The sequence below is a fragment of the Trachypithecus francoisi genome, unplaced genomic scaffold (assembly GCF_009764315.1).
Source record: "Trachypithecus francoisi isolate TF-2019V2 unplaced genomic scaffold, Tfra_2.0 Lachesis_group11, whole genome shotgun sequence".
Classification (NCBI taxonomy): domain Eukaryota; kingdom Metazoa; phylum Chordata; class Mammalia; order Primates; family Cercopithecidae; genus Trachypithecus; species Trachypithecus francoisi.
In genome coordinates, this window is record NW_022681456.1 from 53410568 (window position 1) to 53433675 (window position 23108).

The 23108-nt window shown below is 37.8% G+C and overlaps 1 protein-coding gene across 2 annotated transcripts in view; it reads right to left on the reverse strand.

Annotated features, from left to right (window-relative positions):
* The window catches only part of OTOGL (otogelin like), a 171469-nt gene extending 161646 nt beyond the window's left edge, over nucleotides 1–9823 (reverse strand). For both annotated transcript variants that reach the window (XM_033221163.1, XM_033221162.1), the window contains exons 1-4: nucleotides 9759–9823; nucleotides 8387–8426; nucleotides 7273–7321; nucleotides 1756–1822 (exon numbers count right to left, since the gene is read on the reverse strand). In XM_033221163.1, the coding sequence (XP_033077054.1) occupies nucleotides 1756–1822; nucleotides 7273–7321; nucleotides 8387–8426; nucleotides 9759–9810 (208 nt within the window). In that variant the 5' untranslated portion in view covers nucleotides 9811–9823. The remainder of the gene's footprint in view (nucleotides 1–1755; nucleotides 1823–7272; nucleotides 7322–8386; nucleotides 8427–9758) is intronic.
* Nucleotides 9824–23108: the final 13285 nt, after the last annotated feature.

Sequence of the window (23108 nt, forward strand, 5' to 3'; positions counted from 1 at the left end):
ATCCCATCAGCTACTCTTCCAGGAGCAAACACTCTATTAAAGAATAGGGTCTCTCACGCCTATAATCCCAGCACTCTGGGAAGCCAAGGCAGGCAGATCATTTGAGGTCAGGAGTTCGAGACCAGCCTGGCCAACATGGTGAAACCCCATCTCTACTAAAAACACAAAAATTAGCTGGGTGTGGTGGTGCAGCCTGTAGTCCCAGCTACTCGGGAGGCTGAGGCAGGAGAATCGCTTGAACCCAGGCAGTGAAGTTTGCAGTGAGCCGAGATTGTGCCATTGCACTCCAGCCTGGGTGACAGAGCTAGACTCTGTCTCAACAACAACAACAAAAAGAATCGGGACTATCATTAACTTGAGGGATCAGGCAAAGCATAAAACTCAAAGGGAGACTCCTGCTTTTGAAGAGAATGATTAAACATTTCATTTGAGGTTTGTATATTAATCCTCAGGCTCAATTACAAATGACACATTCTTTGAAACCTATGCTGCCAGGCGTGGTGGTGGACACCTGTAATCCCTGCTACTCTGGAGGCTGAGGCAGGAGAATCACTTGAACCCAGGAGGCAGAAGTTGCAGTGAGTCGAGATCACGCTACTGCTCTCCAGCCTGGGCGACAGAGCAAGACCGTCTCCAAAAAAAGAAAAAGAAAAAGAAACGTATGCTTAAATTTTGATGGAGAAGCCAAAGTCACTACTGTCACCAAAAATATTATTTCTTTCATGGAAAAAAAAATTATAAAATTGTCCCAACAAATTATGTTAAAAAGAGGAAGCAAGTAACTGTGAACTCTAACCCTAATTTTACCATCATCTCCTAAGTGAGTTTTAAAAATGCAAATGAATCAGTGAAAAAATTTCCTCTAATAAGGAGAGAACAAGAGGCAACTGGCAAAACTCAAGCAGGAAGAATTTAACACATGAGGAGAAGAGAGAACATCTTAATTCCCAGAAGATAGTTATATAATTGATCATTTGACCACAGTTCTGCCAAACGCAAGAATTCAAAAACCCGTATGATTCCTCTCCACCTTAAGATCCATTGATCTAAAATGTCTCTTTACTTTTAAAAATGCACAAATCTCCAAGTATATCTTAAGTGAGGAAAAAATATGCTGTTTTAACTTGGTCCATAAATACAGGTTTAAAAAAAGTGATGTTCTTCATAAACTTAAAAGCAGTTTTTTCCACTAGGGGCACATCTATATTTACAGTTTATCTTAGATCACAGTCTTGCATTTTTCTGATGAAGAGATGCTAAATATTTAGATAAACAAATACATTGCCTTTAAAAATGTATTTACAGTCCTGCTTATTCTCCTGAAAACAAGTATCAAATGAAAACTGGTGAGGATCATTGTTATTTTAAACACAACAATGATAATTTCAATTTCATAGTTACCACTCAAATTAAATTTCAAACTGCCATCAGCATTCTTCTTAATGGAAATGGGGAATTGGTAACAAAAAATAGGGATCAAGTAATTGATTCACACAAAAAAATAGTTTCTGATATTCAGTGACATCTTCCCAGGTCATACAGTTATCAGGTTTGTCTAAATGTTTGGCCCTGGTTATTCTCAGAAACAATTCAAATTTCTCTAAGAAGTGAACTTAAATTATTACTAAGTATTATTACCATCCTGACTCACTTTCCTTCATGTGGTTTATGGAAACAATAAATACTTGATTCAATATATTCCCCAAAGGGATTTTCTGAGAAAGCAAATACGAAAACCTAAGTATAAACACTGACCTTTTATTTTGCTTTCACCCCAATTAATAGCATCATGGAAAAAGTATCTCGGAGAAGTAGCTTCAAACTTTGAAAGAAAGAAATGAGAATGCAAGACAGTTAAATTATTTAATTCAAGCCAAACATGCAAATTGGCACATCTAGAAAATAACTATAAATGCAGAAGTGATAAAGTGCTGACTTTATACTTTCTGGGGTTATTGAGGCTTATCATCTCCATGAGGCAGAAAGGGTGCCTCTGAGGTTGTGGTGAGAACACCTCATTCAAGTCTTGGTTTTGCCTCTTACATGACTTTGACAAGTCGTTTACTTTGCTCTCTGTTCTGTTCTCACTTCCCATCCTCCCTCCCCTTCCCATCACCCACTCTTCCCCCAGCCCTCAATCCCTCCACCTACCTCACAACCTCATGAAAGGAGCCTGGTTGTAGTCTAACCTTTGAAATTATTGACTGCTTTGCCTGCAGAAATAGCAGTTCTGTGACACTTCCAGGTGCAGACAGGTTTGGAAAAAAAAAATGTATGGAGTTGACAGACCTACAGACGGTGATGTCTTGCTTGTCTGCACACCAATTGGTAAAGAAAACATCCACAGAAGCATCTGCTGCTTTGGTGCCAGTGTGTTACCTTCAGGCTCCAAAGAGCTGACTGACACTTTAAAGTTCATAGAACGTTTAAATATATCTTTTTATAGAGCCCAAGGTAGTTCAGAGTAGTGGTAAATAGCATGAATTTTGAATCAAACGGAGCTGGATTAGAATCCTGACTCCATAATTACTTACCCTTAGGCAAGTTTCCTAACCTCTTAGTGCCTCTGTTTACTCATCTGTAAAAGGGGAACAATAATGGCACTTCCCTCGTTGTATAGTTAGGATAATGAATTAAAGCCATGTACGTAAAGCTTACATACATAATGCCTCACACAGAAAATCAGCAATAAAGAGATTTATGTCAATCCATCTAAGCAATCCAGATGAAATTTTAAGGTTTTTATAAGATCTATATGGCTTAGTAGCAAATAGTTGTGGCTTACTAAAACTAATTGATTGTGGATTATTATTCCAACTCCATACCAATTGAGTGTATGGGCTGGGGCAACATTCTTTCCAATAGCACTTATATTTCACCAGAATAAACACACCCAAAACTTGCCGAATAATTGTCAAATTAAGTAGCAGATGATATTAGAAAAACTGAAGAAGGAGAAAAGACAAGAAGAATGGGAAAATGAGCCACGTGACTTCAGGAACAAAGTTGTTTCTCAGCAGATTCTAGTTTCCCTTATGTTAAGTTTTATTCTGACATTTTCCATCTCAGTACTTTTTTCTTTAACAGGAAAATCTACCCAAGATATATCTATTTTTTTTTTTTTTTTTTTTTTTTTGAGGGACGGGTCTTGCTAAGTTTCCTGGGCTGGGCTTAACTCCTGGACTCAAACGATCCTCCTGCCTCAGCCTCCTGTGTAGCTGGGACTGCAGGCGTGCGTCATCATGTCAGCTCATGCTATATAAAAGACACACTCTCTCACTCTTTGAAGATTTCTTTCTAAACTCTTTGCCCCACACAATGATCTCAAGTTCATTGTCTCCTGTTCTCAATACTCCCAGGTTTTATCCTCACTGTTCAATCTCCCCTTTTTGTTCTTGCCTCTGCCTTCAAACTAAGTTAGACGCAACAACAGTCTATGACCTCGATTCCTTCAAGACAGCAAGTCTTATTCTCTCTTCAGCCACATTGCTTCTGGCTGCCTAAATCTGACACAGCCCCAGATATTACTGAACACCAAAACCTTCTTCCTTTGGCTCCAAAATGATTTATGTCTATCCCTTTAATGGAAGCCAATCATCTCTGATACTCACTAAAAGTGTATAATGACTTCTACTCTACCTCATAGGGCCTATCGCCTTGAACAAATTATTCAACCAGCTCAGCCTCAGTTCCCCAGTCTATAAAAGTACCTGCCTCACAGAATTGTGAGGATTCAGTGAAATGATGTGAATGACACACCAAGAATAGTGCCAGGCACATAATAAGAGTTGTAAACATGCAGGCCAGGCGCGGTGACTCACGCCTATAATCCCAGCACTTTGGGAGGCCGAGGTGGGTGGATCCCCTGAGGTCAGGAGTTCGAGACTAGCCTGACCAACATGGTGAAACCCCACCTCTACCAAAAATACAGAAAATTAGCCAGGGTTGGTGTTGTGTGCCTGTAATTCCAGTACTCAGGAGAATAGCTTGAACCCAGGAGGCGGAGGTTGATGTGAGCCGAGATCAGGCCATTGCACTCCAGCTTGGGCAAGAAGAGCGAAACTTTGTCTCAAAAAAAAGGAAAAGAGTTGTAAACATGCTACCTGTTTTTACTATTAGGCAAAAACTGAAAACATCGGATAACATTAGAGGAAGATAAAAGTATATAATTTGTCTTTCGCTCCATATCCTTTAACCTAACTCAATCCACATCTTGTTTATGAAAATTAGAATGACTCCCTAGCACACCACCTTTCTGGCTACAACAACATCCTATTCATCCAGCATCCCATACATCATAATACATTTCACCAAGGCTAAGGTGTGACATGCAGATTTTGTTTATTTATTGACATATTTGAAGTCAGAATAGCATCTTACATTTATAATTGGAGCATATGTTATTTTTTATGTCATATAAATAATGGCAAATGATTGAGGTTATCTTGGATTCAATGAACCAGTTGCACAGAAATGACTTCTTCATCAGCCTACCTCCATAACAGATGGAGTTTCTAGGTAACAGGCACTGCTATTCTTGTTCCTATCTCTAGCACTGTCCTTGGTATGTCATCAACAAATACCAGCTTAACTGAAAAAAGAGACATAGTTCAAATGGGAATCTGTCTCCCAAGGGTGTTTAGAGCCAAGACTGCAGCAGACTTTGTTGATGCCTCTCCCCACATCCTCTCAGCCCACCTCTGAATTCACTTTGGAATTCATCTGGATTTCTGTGTACACTGAAAGCCTCCAACTTCAGCACTAGGTTCTTTCTGCCTTTGCCTGACGGCAGAGTCCAAGCAGAAAAGACTATAGAAAGTGCCTTCCTGGAGATTTTAGGCTCTCCAGAGGCTTCCCTCAACCTAGAAATTATTCTAGGACACATTCTACATGGTTCAAAAAGTCTCCAATAAGACTGAGCTCCAGCTGCCTACAGCAGAAAGCTCCTCATTAATGCACCCCATATTTTATTTTCTCCCTTCTTCACATCATTTTCCTTTCTCCTTTATTTGTACACTTCCAAATAAATGGCCTGCACCTAAGTCTATGTCTTAGGGCCTGCTTTCAGGAAAGGAATTTTTGGAATGTAATGCAAATGCAAAAAAGTCCCAGGCAGTAGGTGCATGTATTCACATGACTGATAAAAGAGGACAGCCCATCCTTCCCCCTTCCTGATTACACCTCCCCAGGACAGACAGAAGCCCAGGGAAATACAGTCTTTAGATGAGAAATCACTGCAGCACACAAATACACTATTTACAGAAGTCTGCGTCTACCCTTTCTTGCTCACCTCATTGTGAACATATTTCTGAGTCATTACTTGCACACTTATCTACCCACTGATGCTCTGTTTTCCTAGAGCAGAAGAGTGAATCTATGGATAAGAATGGCCTTGTAACACATGAAATCCCAATTCTAAACAGTGCAGTGCAAGACTATGACCTCATTGCCCGCTGCTGAAACCTCTTCTTTTAAAAATTGTTCTGAAAATAAATGATTTTGACACGTTTTCTAGCCTGAGGAAGTAGAAGTACAAGTATCCTGCTCTTCATTCTTGCTAAAAGGGAGTAAAGTATACAAATCCTGAAAACGTCTAAATGGACAACAGTATAACCCCAATTGACACTTAAGTATATCAGTACACAAAACACTTTTTAAGAAAAATAAAAATGTGTTTCCATTCCATAGACAATCCTTTGCCTGTTCTGGTATGAGAGGTGCTCCAACCAGAGTGGTTCCACCTTGAATAGGGGCTGGGTAAAATGAGTCTGAGATCTGCTGGGCTGCATTCCCAAGAGGTTAGGCATTCTTCGTCACAGGATGAGATAAGAGGTCAGCAGGACTGGTATCAGGAGATACAGGTCATAAAGACCCTGCAATAAAGCAGCCGGCCCAATCCTGCCAAAACCAAGATGGCAATGAAAGTAACCTCTGGTTGTCCTCACTGCTCATTATACTCTAGTTATAATGCATTAACATGCTAAAAGACACTCCCACCAACGCCATGACAGTTTACGAATGCCCTGGCAACATCCAGAAGTTACTGTATATAGTCTAAAAGGAAGAGGAACTCTTATTTCTGCGAAATTCCTGTCCCTTTCCTGGAAAAGTCATGAATAATTCATCTCTTGTTTAGCATATGATTAAGAAATAACTACAAGTATACTCAGTCAAGCAGCTTATGCTGCTGTTCTGCCTATGGAGTAGCCATTCTTTTATTCCTTTACCTTCTTAATAAACCTGCTTTCACTTTACTCTGTGGACTTGCCCCAAATTCTTTCTTGCATGAGAACAAAGAACCGTCTCTTGGGATCTGTGTCAGGACCCCTTTCCAGTAACACCGGTGCAAAAAAAAAAAGGTCTCTACTCTTGATAAGAATAAATCAGTTCTGTCTTCTAACCAGACGCACAGCATAACAGATCTGTCTTCTATTTAACTACTAATGCTCTTCAATTAACACTATAAAATACACAAATTCAGACATCTATCACAAAATGCTAATAAAAACTATTTGCAATTCAACATTTAACAAAGACTTCCTTGAAGATTTAAGCTATTTGCTAGGTAAATACTTAAATCATATTCCTTTTCAAAGAAATGCCTTTGCTAAGTTAGGATTCTGTATTTTACCATCCATCTTTTATAGAGAAATATTTTTAAGTCCATCCATTTGAGCATTCCAACCAGTTTGAAGAAATTGCAATTATCCAGTATCCTTCATATGAAGGCACCCGAGCAAGAAGGTCTCTTCAAATGCAGTGCTACACTGCCCCTCCAAAAAAGAGTTACCTATTCAGAGATACCCACAATTTAGATTTATCAGACATTATAAAAACTTTCTGTCAGGACATCAGGATGTATCTGATGCCCTTTTGCAGTATTTAATTCATATTATTTACACCTTTTTCGGCCCCATTTTCCATATACATTATACTGTTGTCATTGTCCTAACTGATATTGTGCTTAATTTTTAAACTACTTCTAATTTTCTGGCAAGTGCATGGGATTAAATGCCTCAAATCTATTAGTAGGCAACTGAACTGAATAGCAAAAAGAAATGTATTTTATTCCAAACAAGTTGATGTGACCTGAGCATAAATTTGATGGTCATAGAAAAGCAATAGAGGTTACTTTGCTTCTTCCTCCTCCTTCCTGTCTTGCTCTTAGCATTTTATTCCCCTCCACAAAGGTCTCATTGTTGAAGTGACAGCAGAGTCCAAAACAGAATGGATTATTTCTCTGCCTCTCTCTCCACCTGAAGCATAACCTACCTGTGCTGCTAAAAGAGCTCTTTTCTGTCGATTTTCATTAAACCCGTTTCTGGAAGAAAACAAAAAGAACTTGTATAGTCAAAGGCCCCTAGGCAACCTGAACAAGCCTTTCCCAAGAGAGAGCTGGTGTTTTCCTCCTGATTTCCATCACTTTATCAAAGAGGTCTTTCTTGGTTTAACATTTAAAAGGTCCTCCCTCCCCTTTCTGGAAGGGTTAGATTTGGGTGGTGGTGCTGTCTCATTTTACAAAATTCAGGAGTGTCCCCAAATTTCTCCAGTCTTTGATGTAAACTGACTTTTAGGAAGGAACTTTGAGATAGAAAAATAAACAAAAGAGTGTAACATTGTAGCACCAACCCTTGCAATATTTTCTCCACATGATTTTGCAAATCTAGTGAGGTCAGTATTTGTACCTTCCCTTTTTTCAAGCATAGTACTTAATTCTCTCCTGTGCTATGTCATAAAGGGCAAGTTAACATTAATGTAAGTAAGAACATCAAATTGCAATTTATCAAAATCAAATGGCTAATAATTCACTAAGATATATTTGCTTTATAATGTTTTCTGTTATTTGTGTTATATTTATCAATAAACATTTTATTTAAAAAAAATCAAATGGTAAATAGAATTCTGCTTTTTATTAAGCAGATCAGTTTAGTCCAAAAAATGATTTTCATTATTTACTGCTAAAACAATTTTTTATTTTTATCATTAAAAACTGTGTGACTCTGCTAAAAATGAACATAATACATTTGTTATCAATAATGTATATTAATAATAATGTAAAGGATAATATTATGGAATAAAATTTTTATTACAAACCTTTGAAATGAAAGTAATATCTTTTTAGTACCAACAGTCACCAAAGACTCCTCTCATAATTAAAATGAAAACAAATACTTTGTAATTAAAAGGAAAGGAAATATTTTCATAAATAAGGAAATGAAAGCTAGATTATTTTTAATCTGTAGAAATGTTTTTTAAAGTATATTTCATGCTTTTTTGTAAAACATTTCACTTATTTTTTTCAAAAGCAGATCTAGTTGCCTGCTGAGGTTTGCTTGTTCCCATTAACTTTACGTTTTAGAGGACACGAAGAACAAGAAATACTCACTTTGATGTTCCCATCAATATAGATGATGCACAAATATATTCTGCCAGAGACAAACATATAAGAATGAAAACAAATTATCCAAATATGTTGGCTACATGTTCTAGTTGTTTAAAAGAACATTTTAACCTAAATTCTAAAATTCTGATTGAAGTTTGCTGTTATTTTTGCATTTTTTAGAGGGATTTGACCAGCAAATTTCTTGTGAAACACTGAATGACTGATAAGCTAAAAAGAATGGGCAGTATACATGGATTTACACAGAGACACCATGCAATTGAACAGCCACTAGTCTTGGAATCAGAGATCCAAGTTTTAGTTCTAGTGCTACCACTTAGTATATGCCAAGCTTAAACAAAATACCAAGCACACCATAAAATGATGGTGTTGGATAAGTTATCTGTAAAGTCTCCTCAGCTCTCAAGATTCTGTGACGTCATTCTCCTCGGGGTTTCAGTTACAACTGGAACTGGAAAATAGCACTTTTGACCTCTGTAGTCTTTTGTACTTAAGCAATTTCTCCAATTTTGTCTACAAGCTCCAAAGCATACAGACCTTAACAGGGATTAAAAATCAACAACTGAAAATAAATGAATCCTTTCCCCATTTTGTTAGGTATGATAAAGTGCTTATCTATTAAAAATATATAATATGTATTTCATGAATTTAAAATACTCCAAGAAAAAATGTGTAACAGGGTAAAACTAGTTCCACAAAATGCTGATAGTTATAGAACCCGGGTGAAGGCACATGAAGGTGTGTTATTTCATTTAAATTTTGTGTATGTTTATAAGCTTTCCATAACAAAAAAAATCAAATAGCAAGAAAATTTATTAATAAAATTACTATAAAAATAATTAAAATCAATTTTTAACCCCAGATGTTAGTCCTTCTTAAAACATTTTTTTACTATTCTTTGGGTTGATGGCATGAAGAAAGTTTAAGTACTCAATTGCTCTTAGTTTATTATAAACTTTCAAATGTTTAAATTGTAAATAGACAATTATTTTAAATCATAATTTAGAAGAAAAAAGTTAGAGCTTCTTCTAATACAATTGCATATCATGATAAAAGCGTGATTTTTAACCATTTAAAAAAGATTAAAGAAATGAAAACGAAAAGGTTCTAATACAATTGCATATCATAATAAAAGCATGATTTTTAACTAGCCATTTTGCAAAGACTCAAAAAATGAAAACTAAAAGGTCCAAATTATCTACATTATTAAGAATTTTTTAAAAGGTGATCTGAGTATCATTTAGTACAATTCATTCTAATAACTTCAAAGTGGTTTATAAGGGAAAACTATTTGTATAAATTGTAAGAGAAACAAAAATACAATAAATTAACATAAACATTTAATCTAAGTTCTTACCTTGTAATGAAAACAGCAGTACATGAAGCAAGAATATACTCCAAGGTATCATTAAATTGAGTTTTCTTACAATGTTCATTTCAGTGTAGCCTTTCTCCCTGAAATGTAACCAAATTGATGGTCTTTATTATGATGGCATCTTAGAAGTATGCATAGTTGTAGTGTACTCAAATTCTAATAAATATAGCTATGTAATAAAGTAATTCAAAAAGGAATTCCAAGCTTTCCAACTACATACAGCATCTGAAGCTTTAGAACTTGCAGGCAACCCTTTGGCTGAGTCTCTCATTAGCGATGCATGGCAGCTTCTTACCTGAGCCCGTATTAGTTACACCCACACCTGCACATCATAGGCCTTTTTAGCCTATATCAACCTTTTTACCTTCTCAAGACAGCAGCATTAAAACAAAAAGAAACACCTCTTGAAATCTCCCGAAGCCATAAGAGATAACCATTATTCCTAATTGTTGATCTAATCTTTGCATTTTATAATTGTATTCATAAAATAATTACTGTCCTTTGAAAAAGGGTGAAATAAAACCCTGTCCATCTTTCCTAGAATGTCTACATGTTCTTTAAGAATTAAAAGTCTGCTTTAGGAATTAAAAAGTACACTAAAACTACATGCATATATTTTCAAGTCCCATTACAGTATAGTTTAAGTTGACATGATCATGGGCCCACAGATATTTCTGTTAAACGTTCTGCAACAAAAGTAGCAATTTTTAAAAAAACATAATATTCTATACTTGACTTTAAAAAGAAAATAAAGTAACTCACCCAGCCCTGAAAACCTTCCCTTCATACCCTGTTTTTCCATCCTCTGTGAAAAATATCCAATTAAACAACAGACTTACTATTTCAGCACTAGGAGCACTCTTCTTTAATAGGGACTGACTGCTTACATTGGCATGAGAAAAGAGCCCTAATATGTCATAATGAACTTTATAGATCTGAGCCCCACACATTAGTGAAAACCATGCTTATATAGTGGGTGCACATTTCTACAGCAGATCCCATGAGTTAACTGCACCAATATCAAAGTCATTTAACAGACGAGTGTGCAGTAGTAAGGAATGTCTAACCACACAGAAGTACTTTATGAAACAAAAAGGCACAGCAGTTGTTAACATCCTGTTGTGCCCAGACAATTCTCCTGCAATGACTTCTGAGTCTTTTCTATTAAGTATTCTTGATATCCTAACTAATGTTACATGGTCTAATGTTCATTATACAAACAGTTTCCTGTTTGTGTTCCAAATCCAATAATCATTTACTCTTGCTCTAGATGACCTGAATTCCTTTCCATTGCTGAAATAATAGCTAATTCCATGAGCCAACAGATGTTTGTCTATAAAGGAAAAAGTTTAAGCATGAAAATATAAACAAATTTCACTAAAATTATAAAGTAGCTATGTGCCTGTCCCCCCTCCAGCACACACACGCGTACACACACATTCACACTCATTTTGAATTTTTAATTAATAGGTTTAATTAATTGAAGTACAGTATGTGTTTAATATTATTTATTGAAAGGTTACTAGTCTATTACTCTTGAACTAATTAGACAATCATATAAGACTAACATAATTAACTTATGTATAGTTACATTCTAAATATTAGTCCAAAATATATATTTATTCAACCACAAGCAAAAGTATAAAATATTTTACATTCTTGAGAATATGTGACTACAAAGTACATTAAAAGGCTAAGGTTGAATTCTGTTTAGAAGACAATACTTTTCCCCAACAAAATATTTTTAATTAAGGGAATCAATTTTGTTTATGCAGAATGTTTATTGACTCTTTCTGAAGAGTTGAAATGTACATAACCAATATGCATTACTAAGTCTGCTCCTTATTTTACAATAGTTTCTCTTGTCTTCACAGTTTCCAATATAACTTAACCTACAATATGAAAAATCTATAAATCAACTTCAGGATTATTTTTCCTAATCTACTAACTGTTTGACTTTTTTGCTTGCCTTAAAAATTTCCAAAACTCAGGGCTCGGTGTGGTGGCTCAGGCCTGTAATCCCAGCACTTTGGGAGGCCAAGGGAGGCGGATCACCTGAGGTCAGGAGTTTGAGACCAGCCTGACCAACATGGAGAAACCCAGTCTCTACTAAAAATACAAAACAAAATAACCGGGTGTGGTGGTGCATGCCTGCATCAGCTACTTGGGAGGCTGAGGCGGGAGAATAGTTTGAACCCGGGAGGCAGAGCTTGCGGTGAGCAGAGATCGCACCACTGCACTCCAGCCTGGGCAACAAGAGTGAAACTCCATCTCAAAGAAAAAAAAAAAAAATCCAAAAATAACAGCCATATGGAAAAATCTCAAGCATAAACCAAAGTTAAATTTTATAGTTCAATAAAATAAACATTTTTATAATAATTGTAATTATTTCTAACACTATTAGAACTTAGTAAAAAAGGTTATTAGGTAGCAATGTTAAGTCATGTGAAAATTATGTGCTTCTGATACGAACTTTGGTATTTTTATGCACTTAATTAACATGTAGTAACTCTGAACTTTTCATCTCAAGTTTCATATAGTACTTTAAAGTTGTTATTCGAAAGCATCACAGTCATTTTCACTGAATAAAGTTGAAAAGTGCAAGCCTGTATTACTTGATGTTTTTATGACTATTTTTCTGTTTTGAACTCTATGTATTTAAAAACTGTTAAGTTGTTTTGTCTGGTAGAATTTGGCTGGGCACAGTGGCTCACGCCTGTAGTCCCAGCACTTTGGGAGGCTGCACTTCAGTTCAGAAGTTTAAGATTAGCCTGGACAACATGATGAAACTCTGCCTCTACAAAAACAACAACAACAACAACAACAACAATTAGCTGGGGCATGGTAGCATGCTCCTGTAGTCCCAGCTACTATGGAGGCTGAGGTGGAAGGATCATTTGAGCCCAGGAGGTCGAGGTTGCAGTGAACTGAGGTCACACCACTACACTCCAGCCTGGCAACAGAGCAAGACCCTGTCTCAAAAAATAAAGAAAGAAAAAAATAGTAGAATTTGTAAGAGGAAGCTTCACGGTTGCTATTATTTTATAGACAGAGTTTTGGTGTATGTCTTCTCTCTGCTCCTCTTCCATCCAGGCTCAGAGTAGGAAAAATGTTAGAAAAGAAGAATGAACAATGGCAAAGAGAACAGTAACAAAAATCCCAAGTCCTTTTTCAACTAACTACATTATGAACTCGATACATGAAATGGTAGCCTGCATGAAAATAAGCAAAATAGACTTCCTTAAATAGCTACAATAGAAGAGAGTTTAGATAAAAGATTAGACTCAGAGCCACAAAAAATGGAATTTATGACTGTTGCTACATGTAATTACTACTGTCAAAACATAATTGACAGCTTTTATATTTCATTCCACCCTGACAAAGGAACTTTGGCAAAAAGTAAGCCAGCCACCAGCTTGGGAAGTGATATTAAGTTCATAAGAAGTCTGAGACAACTACATAATGCGAGCAATAAACAGTTCCCTTTCTGCTACAAAAGCACTGCTCATTTTCCCACATGGAATATGATCTTTAGAAAGTTGACACCTGACAGCCTATTGGCCTCAACCCAATACATTAAAACAACTGTCAAGAATGGGAAAATTTTTATCGAATAGTAAGTATGTCAATGATAATAACAGGTCTATTTGTAATGAAGTTCATCATCTTTGAAGAAAGTTAATTTCTTTGGTGATTTATACAACACTCATTTTTCATCAATTGACAACAAATTTCAAGTAGATAACCTTTGACTCCCTTAATATCGCATTCTGCTAGTGAAATGCAAATACTCTTTACTTGTGTTACTAAACCTAACACATTTCTAGTTCATAGATTTTATCCAGAGTTTATGTTATCATTGATCCAGCAAATAGAATCCTATATCTTTAAGATGATGTTTGCCCCTCTGGATGTAACTGTCTTATTACAAGATGGTTTGTAGTATTCTATTTATGCTTTCTGGATGTGCATTGCTTGGCAGTTTCTGGGATGTTTCATATAATTTTAGAAGTGGCATCTATGTTACCTTTTCTGAATAAGGATATGATTATATTTCATAAACAGTATCTGTGTTGGTCATGATTTCAATTTAACACTCATCCCCAGAAATTAATGTGTTATGTTTTATAGCGATATTTGTTTTTCAACTTGCTGTGATGCCACTGATTTGCAATATCTAAGTGATACCTTGAAAGAAGTAATGTTTCTCCAACTAAATTTTATCTTGTCAACATTTTAGCATCAAGTTCAGTTTCTACAGCTGTCTTCATTCTCTGAACTACTACAACACATTGCACTTGTACCACATAGTGAAAATATTAATGTAAGGCACTATTTTATACCATAAAGTTGGTTTCTCATGCTTTGAATTCCTTTATATCTTCAATAATTTTTACGTACTTATTTTAGAGTTGTTGAGAAAGAATGTTATTTCAATTTTTTAATGGCAGTAGGGTGGTTCTAATCTTGTTGTTTGTTGTTTGTTTCTCTCACTTAGGATAGATGACTTCATGGATTTTGTAATTTTGAATTTGGGGTCCATGTCTGGCAGGGCATTTTCTATGGGAATCCTTTACCACCAAAGTTGAGGATATTCCCCTCCAAAAAAGATTTTGTACCAACTTCTGTCAAGTGCTCCAGGGAGCTTCATGTTAATTTCTCAGCTTAAGGGTTCACAGACCACAGAGTATAAATTCAAATCCCAAACATAAAGTGAAGGAAAACCAAGTCCAGTTTCTGTTTTGTTTTTGGTCTCTGGTAATATTCCTTACATCCTAGTGAACTCACTCAACCATTTACATGGTTGACTATTTTATTAAACTCAGTACTTCCAAGTACTTTATACTTAGAAGATTTTTATATCATGTAATCTGCCATATTATTAAAACTAAACCACCAAGCATCAAAAATTACATGATTTTATTTTCTAGGTTACTTTATATATTTTCTTTCTTACTTTTTCAACTTAATTACAACTTACTTAGCTTACTTACAAACAAAAGTTCTTCAAACTAAGTAACTGTAAATTTGTAAAGAAAGCATGCTATACTTGGATCCAATTGTTTAAACTATAAAACAAAACCTGTCAAATCCCAAAATGTCATGATTGGATTACTTCATACAACACCAAGTTTCCAAATCAGACCCCTGGCAATCTGGTCTATGACAAGAGCCACTGGAGTGTCAAAAGTTAGCCTATCATCTTCTGCTTCCCCTATATTGGCAAGATTGATATGGAAAACTGCCTTTGGAGATATGGTGTTACTATGATATTCAACACAGCACAAATCAGTATGAAAACATAAGTTAGAAAGAACTGTGCCCTTCATTGTGATTTGAGAGTCAAAAAAATCTTGATCAGCCTATAAAAAGGCTTCCCCTTTATCTTGACATGACCACCTCTTCCCCCAGCCTGAATTAGAGTCTTACTGAGTTACATGCAAAATTGTTATCATTATCTCCCAAAAGCTGCAGTGAAAATACACTAGTTCCTTTGGAAGGTTTTCTTCAGTCTTCTCTTCTAACAAGATAAGCTTATCAGCTTTACTGAGAATACAGAGGTGGTTCTTAAACTTTGGTGTGTGCAAGAATTACCTAGCAAACCTATTAGAAGCACAGATTCCCAAACCATCTTTCATGGCGTCTCACATTTTCTCATCAAGTCTAAGGGGATTAGGCATCTGCATTATGATAAAGAGAGAATCTAGCTTTGAGAAAATTAAATACTAGTTCATTCTAGTAAGAAAAAGAAGTCCAGGCAAATTACAAATGTCAGAGTGCTGACAGATTCCACTGGAGGGGAAAGAAACAGAGGATGGAAAAATGAAATAGATGGAAGTAGACGTGTTACTTAATTTTCGTATTCTTACCTCACTCTTTATGCAAAGAAACTCCTCCCACTCACAGCCTCTGTTCCATTGGCAACACATATTTATGACCCTCCCTATGAATAATGGAATAATGGTGCTCCTCTCTACCCCCTCAACAAAGATGTCTGTCTTAATTCCCAGAACCTGTGAATTTTACTTAACATAACAAAACAGCCTTTGCAGCCTATGATTAAGGATTTCGAGATGGGGAGATTATCCTGGATTATAAGTATGGGCCACATATAATCACAAGGGTCCTTGTAAGTGAAAAAAAATTTTTTTTTGAAGATGGAAAAAGCAATCAGAAATGAAGCACACAGCTTCTAGAAACTAGAAAAGGCAAAAAATGGATTCTCCACTAGAGCTTCTAGACAAATACAGTCCTGCTGACCTCTTGATGTTACCCCAGTGTCCTATTTCAGCCTTCTGATATCCCGATCTATAAGATAAATGTCCATTGCTTTAAGCTACTAAATTTGTGGCAATTTGTTATAGCAGCAATAGAAAATGAATGCATTCACACTCTGGCCACCAGCAATAGTCACTTGATGCTAAGCAATATAACATATCGGTAGTCCTAACATTGATCTGATTCCCGTTCTCAGGTATTGAAATGTAAATCACAGGGAAAAGGCCATGTGTTGACATAAGGTTGTGGGCCCTGGAGCTTTGTGATCCAGCAGAAGTGGAGATGGCAACTATTTTTTACTCATGTGCATGATATTAAATAACCAAAACAGAGCTATTCTGCAGAAAGAAGTACGAGAATGGAGCAGATGTTCAGAAGGAAGCAAAGATACAAGCGGTGGTTTCCATGACTACATCTATCCAGTAACTCTTGGTTCTCTTTCTCTGGAGAACCCTGACTAATAACATGGCCTTCTGCTGAAGGGTACTATGAATTAGATGGGGTTCTACTACTCCAAGGTCCCCAAATCATCCATTTAGACATAGAAAAAAATTGAGAATTGGAATGTATACATGCAAAAAGATAAAGGTACATTTTCCCAGAAAAACCTCCTTGAAAGATACTAGACAGGCTGGGTGCAGTGGCTCACGCCTATAATCCCAGCATTTTGGGAGGCCCAGGCAGGTGGATCACCTGCAGTCAGGAGTTTGAGACCAGCCTGGCCAATATGGTGAAACCCAGTCTCTACTAAAAATACAAAAAAATTAGCCAGGCATGGTGGTGCATGCCTGTAATCCCAGCTACTTGGGAGGCTGAGGCACGAGAATTGCTTGAACCTGGGAGGTGGAGGTTACAGTGATCTGAGATCACACCATTGCGCTCCAGCCTGGGCAACAGAGAGAGACTTCATCTCAAAAAAAAAAAAAAAAAAAAAGGAACAGAAATGAAGTGCTGTGAAGTGATCTCAATGCCACCAAGCCTTCTGCTGAGTCCAGCTCACTCTTCTGCTATCAGGAGTTAGAACCAAGAGAACCTGTGAGCTAGATTTCTATTATGTGCTCCATTGGTGGGAGTCAGGGAAACTTTAATGACACAGGGAAGTTCTGACAGGATTGGAGATCTGTCAGGCTCTTTTTGACACTGAGTGGCTTCAGGATAAAAACATTCATTTAAGAATCAGATGGTGGAATGCAGAGAGCAGCAGGCAGGAATGCCCTTGGATTGATTAGGTTATTATTCCCGGCTCTTCATTCATTGCCTCCCTGACATAGAATCATAGATATGCCTTTGCTCTTCTAAGTAGCTTTATTATACCTCCTATTGAGGTAGAAAAATTATATTTTCCCTGCTCATTGATGTTTGAATTGGCCAACTGACTTTCTCTGGCCAGTGTAATGATAGCAGGCATAACTTCTGCAGAGGCTTGCTATGTGATTGAGAGTTTCGGATGGTTGTCTTTCTTTTATGAAATCCATTATAAGTATATGTCCTGGGTAGCCACTAGTCCAAGAGAATGAGGAAACATGTGGAGAGTACTCTGATGGGGTTCAGATGTTTGTCCCCTTCAAATCTTATGTTAAAATGTGACCTCCAATGTTAGATGTAGGGCCTAGTCAGAATTGCTTGGGTCGTGGGGAACAGACCAGGAATCACTTGGTGCCCTCCCTGTGGTAATGAGTTACCATGAGATCTGGTTGCTAAAAAATGTCTCAGATCTCCCCACCTTGCTCTCTTGCTCCCTCTCTCGCTGTATGACAGTCCTGCTCCCCCTATACCTTCCACCATGATTGGAAGCTTCCGGAGGCCCTCACCAGAAGCAGATACTGGCACCACACTTCTTGTACAGCCTGAAAACCAACAGCGAAATAAGCCTCTTTTCTTTACAAATTACCCAGTCTCGGGTATTCCTTTATAGCAATGAAAAATGGACCAACACACACTCCAACCAGAAACAACCTCAAAGAGGTTTCTTTGGCAAGAAAAGTAATTCACCAGGCCTAGAAGAAAACATCCAGTTCCACTTGCCTCCACAGGTTATGCCTAAGGGCTACTACCTCTGGGAAAACAGATGGGAGGTGCCACAGGGTTGTGGCATCTCTATAGGCAAATGGGCACCAATACCTACAGTATTTTTCCACCACAGCAAAGCTATTTCTTGCTTCTCTTCTAGATTAAATTTAAACATTATCTTTTTGGTGTAGGCTTCCTCCACTGCCAAGGTGTTCAGCCTTCTCTGAGATGTAGATCATTCATACCACTACCATTTTTCTCATCACAGTACATATATATTTATTTCTGTATGAGTCCGTCTTACCTGCTATGAATTTTTGAGGGCATGACACACATTATAATATCTTCTTTTGCTCATTACTGAGCACAGTATTTCAAAAATATTTGTTGACTGAATGAATTATGTATGCCTCTGCCATAAGACCCTGGGGAAAGCAGAGTTATCAAAGCCTCTTCTTGCTCAGTGTTTTTGTGCATGGCCTCAATCCAATAGACGAGGCTAACTGCTCCATGTGGATGAATCTAAGCATTGCCCTCCACAGGTCAAGCTAATATATTTGAGCTTGTAAAATGACATCTCCCAAGTCCGCAAGCCAAGGGCTCAAGGAGAGTCTTGGATGAGGGTTCTCAATCACTGAAAAATATCTGTTCATTTGTATTATGAATTCATGTTGCAGTTACAATAGCTTTAAAGATGAGGGAGAAGGAGGAGTACAAAAGCAATGGATAAATCACAGGAATTGTCTTCATAGAGAAAATTGGAATATCCCCTCCTTACCTTTTCTTGTTTCTCCACAGTCACATTTATTTGTGGACACATAAACCTAATGCAGAGCACTATTTCACATCTCAGGAAATCGTGCTCCCACTCTTAACTACTCCTTGGCACTTACAATTTAATTAATTTATATTCCTATTTATCTTTCATGTACATACCCGTCACTTCTACTATGTTTATAGGTGATTAAGAGCTGGGATCTTGACTTATGCATCTTGCATTTCCCCGCAGGCTCACGTGCAGTGTTTGACCTAGATCAATGCTTAGTAAATATTGTTAGTGGCAATGATGATAATGATGATGCCAATGGTCATCTCCTTTTCCTGATGTACTTGTAGAGCTCAGTGGGAAGGATTGGAGCATGGGGTGAAGTGTAATGGGAAATGAGATTAGAAAGAGAGGAAAAGTTCAGATGATACAAAGACCTATGTTTCAACTAATTTATATGGACTTCATCCTGTAAGCAACTGAGATTCATTAAGTTTCCAGGGTCATTTTGTTTAAAGCTATCTAATAGTAATGTGCTGCAATTCAGAATCCAACATCTGGCTTGCCTCCTGGTTTGAGCTACATTGCATGCAGCCTCACACAAATATCTCACAAAGACCTCTTTTCATATAGACAATAGAGAACAGAGACTCCTAGAAGCAGGCAGAGAGAAAAAGACAAGAGATCATGAAAATTATTAATAATTATTAATATAATTTCGGGATATTTATTATGAATAAAACCATATGTTAGATGGTGTGAATTTATACAAATAAAACTTACACAAATCATCTATTAAACTAATTCAATGGGCACTATTATTCCATTGATAAGCAGAAGAAATAGATAAATGAATAAGATGACCTCTCTCTTCAAAGATTACAATTCAGTGAGGAAAACAACATTAAAATCATTATAAAAATAATCTTTCAACTGCAATTGTGTGTTATTAAAGAAAAATACAAGATGCCTTGAAAGGGCCTCTCAGGAAAGGGGAGGATTTAGAAGGTCTTCTAGGAAAGGGTTTTTTTTATTTTTATTTTTTATTTTTTTGAGACGGAGTCTCGCTCTGTCGCCCAGGCTGGAGTGCAGTGGCCGGATCTCAGCTCACTGCAAGCTCCGCCTCCCGGGTTTACGCCATTCTCCTGCCTCAGCCTCCCGAGTAGCTGGGACTACAGGTGCCCACCACATCGCCCGGCTAGTTTTTTGTATTTTTTAGTAGAGACGGGGTTTCACCATGTTAGCCAGGATGGTCTCGATCTCCTGACCTCGTGATCCGCCCGTCTCGGCCTCCCAAAGTGCTGGGATTACAGGCTTGAGCCACCGCGCCCGGCCAGAAAGGGTTTTAAACTGTAGTTAGCCAGAGAACCAAGATCCCACCAAGCAGAGAAAATAGCTTATGTCAATGTTTTAAGAAGGAAAAAGCCTGGTAGGTTTGAGAAAATAAAAGACCTAGTGGGACCAGAGCAAAGTAAGCTAGGGAGAGAATAGTACAAGGCTGGGATGTGGGTATAGCAAAGTGAGGTCATTCAAGTGCTTTGGACCATTGTAAGATTTTGAACCTTATCCCAATAACAGAAGCTAAAGGAAAGTTTGAAGCAAAGGAATAATATAAACAGTATTGTGTGCATGCACATATGTACACATATACCAATATATTGCACATAAACATGCACACACATATGACAGGCTATGTATATTTTAATTTCAAGATCACTCTGTATTCAAGGAGAACAAAGCTAAATGGAGGAAGACAGCCACATAGTCCACAAGAGATGACAGCTATTTGGTCTAGGATGGAAGGTATGGAATTGAGAAAAGAAATTAATTCAAATCAGATCTCAGAAACACAGTAATAGAATTTGCTAGTTAATCAGGCATGGGGCATGAGGTGAAAGGAGATGTAAAGGATAATGTTTTCTGGCACAATTAAGTAAGTTATTGGTGATGTCATTTACTGAGATAGGAAACATCAGAGAAGATTCAGGTTTGGACAGATGTGAAGTCCATGGAGAGTTGCTTTGCTTATTTATTTAGAGGGATACAGGTGGTTGTTGTTGTTGTTATTATTTGGAGATGGAGTCTCGTTCTGTCACCAACCTGGAGTGCAGTGGCATGATCTCAGCTCACTGCAACCTCCAACTCCTGAATTCAATTGATTCTCCTGCCTCAACCTCTCAAGTAGCTGGGATTACAGGCATGCACCACCACGCCCAGCTAATTTTTGTATTTTATTAGAGATGGGGTTTCACCATGTTGACCAGGATGATCTCAATCTCCTGACCTCGTGATCCGCCTGCCTTGGCCTCCCAAATGCTGGGATTACAGGTGTGAGCCACCACACAAAACCAGGTAATTATTTTTAAACTGATAGGAAGCTTACCACAAATAGGGAGATATTGAAGACACAGATAAAAGAGGATACTTAAAAGAGAACAGTTCTTGAACAGCAGGAGAGCCTTCTCTGAAAAAGCTTCTATTCCAGGGAGTGAGAGAAGTTAAGTGTATGTAACAGGGAGAATATTTTAAGTATGTCAATGTGTCCTTCTCTTGCAATTTCATGTGGCCTGCTCCCACAAATTTGCCTTGGGGATTTAGATGATTTTAACCAGAAAACAAAGAGAAAGAAAGGAAAATATAATATTCAGCTTCAAACATACAAAATGGATTATTTTACCTGTAAAAAAAAAATAATAATAAGTTTGAAAGCCAGAGAAAGAAGTTTTTATACTACTTATGTCCCCCTTGTACGTATTAAGAGGAAAGATTGAGGGTCTGGATCTTAGAGTTTCATATGATAGAGTACCCAGTGAGGAAAGAGGAGGAAGGAGTTCAACCCCATCGCTCACATCCAGAGGGACTGTGGGAAGGAGAAAGATGCCACCACATGCCTCTGTGGGCTGCCTTGGAGAGCTGAACTCAACTCATCTCTTTGCTTACCCATACTTTGTTTCGGCCATTAGAGTGCCTTTTGTGGAGTCAGCTTTCCTGCCTCTGCTTCAGAGTTGTAAGAAGGCCTCTGAATTAAGAAAGAATCACCTCAGTAGCAAAAGTCTGAATAGCATGGTCAGGGATTCATAGACAGACTTCGGTGGTGTTGACAAAAATAGCCAAACTCTGTAAAATATTGTAAAAGATTTATTCTGGCCAGGCGCAGTGGCTCATGCCTGTAATCTCAGCACTTTGGGAGGCCGAGGCAGGTGCATCACTTGAAGTCAGGAGTTCAAGACCAGCCTGGCCAACATGGTAAAAACCCTGTCTCTACTAAAATGCAAAAATTAGTCGGGCATGGTGGCAGGCGCCTGTAGTCCCAGATACTCAGGAGGTCGAGACAGGAGAATCTCTTGAACCCAGGAGGCAGAGGTTACAGTTAGCCAAGATCGCTCCACTGCACTCCAGCCTAGGCAACAGAGAGTGTCTCTGTAAAAATAAATGAATAAATGAATGAATGAATATTTATTCTGAGCCAAACATGAGTGACCATGGCCATGACACAGCCCGCAGGAGACCCTGAGAACATGTGCACAAGGTGGTTAAGACAAAGTTTGGTTTTACACATTTTAGGGAGACATGAGCCATCAATCAAATACATTTAAGATATACACTGATGCAGACCAGAAAGGTGGGACCACTTGAAATAGGCAGGCTTCCAGGTTATAGGTAGATTTAAAAATTTTCTGATTGGCAATTGGCTGAAAGAGTTATTATCAATAGAAAGGAACGTCCAGGTTCCATAAGAGGTTGTGGACACCAAAGTTGTATCATGTCAATGAAGCCTCCAGGTAGCAGACTTCAGAGAAAATAGATTATAAATGTTTCTTATCAGACTTAAGATGTGCATTGATGTTAAATACTAGTTGGCTTTTCCTGAAGTCTAAAATGGAGGAGGGCATAATGAGGCATGTCCGAACATCCCCTTCCCCTCATGGCCTTAACGAGTCTCAGGTTAAATTTGGAGGGCCCTGGCCTAGAGGAGGAAGTCCAGTTAGACTTCTCACAAAGCCAGTAAGAGCTGATATAGAGCCCCAAATCTATATCAGCTGGAAATAACTGGAATAAAGCAGGAGTTACAGTGGCTTTCAACAGCAGCTGCAGACATCAGCAGAGCCCTAGGGAGAAGACCATTTGTATAGCAGAGGTTCACAGCCTAAGGAGAAGCTCAGAGCACACACCCGCAGCAGAGACCAACATGCCTCCGGGGAATGATGTCCAGGTGGAAGAACCAGTCTCCCTAAGACAGACAAGGACAAGTGAAACCCCCTCCACTTCCCACACCT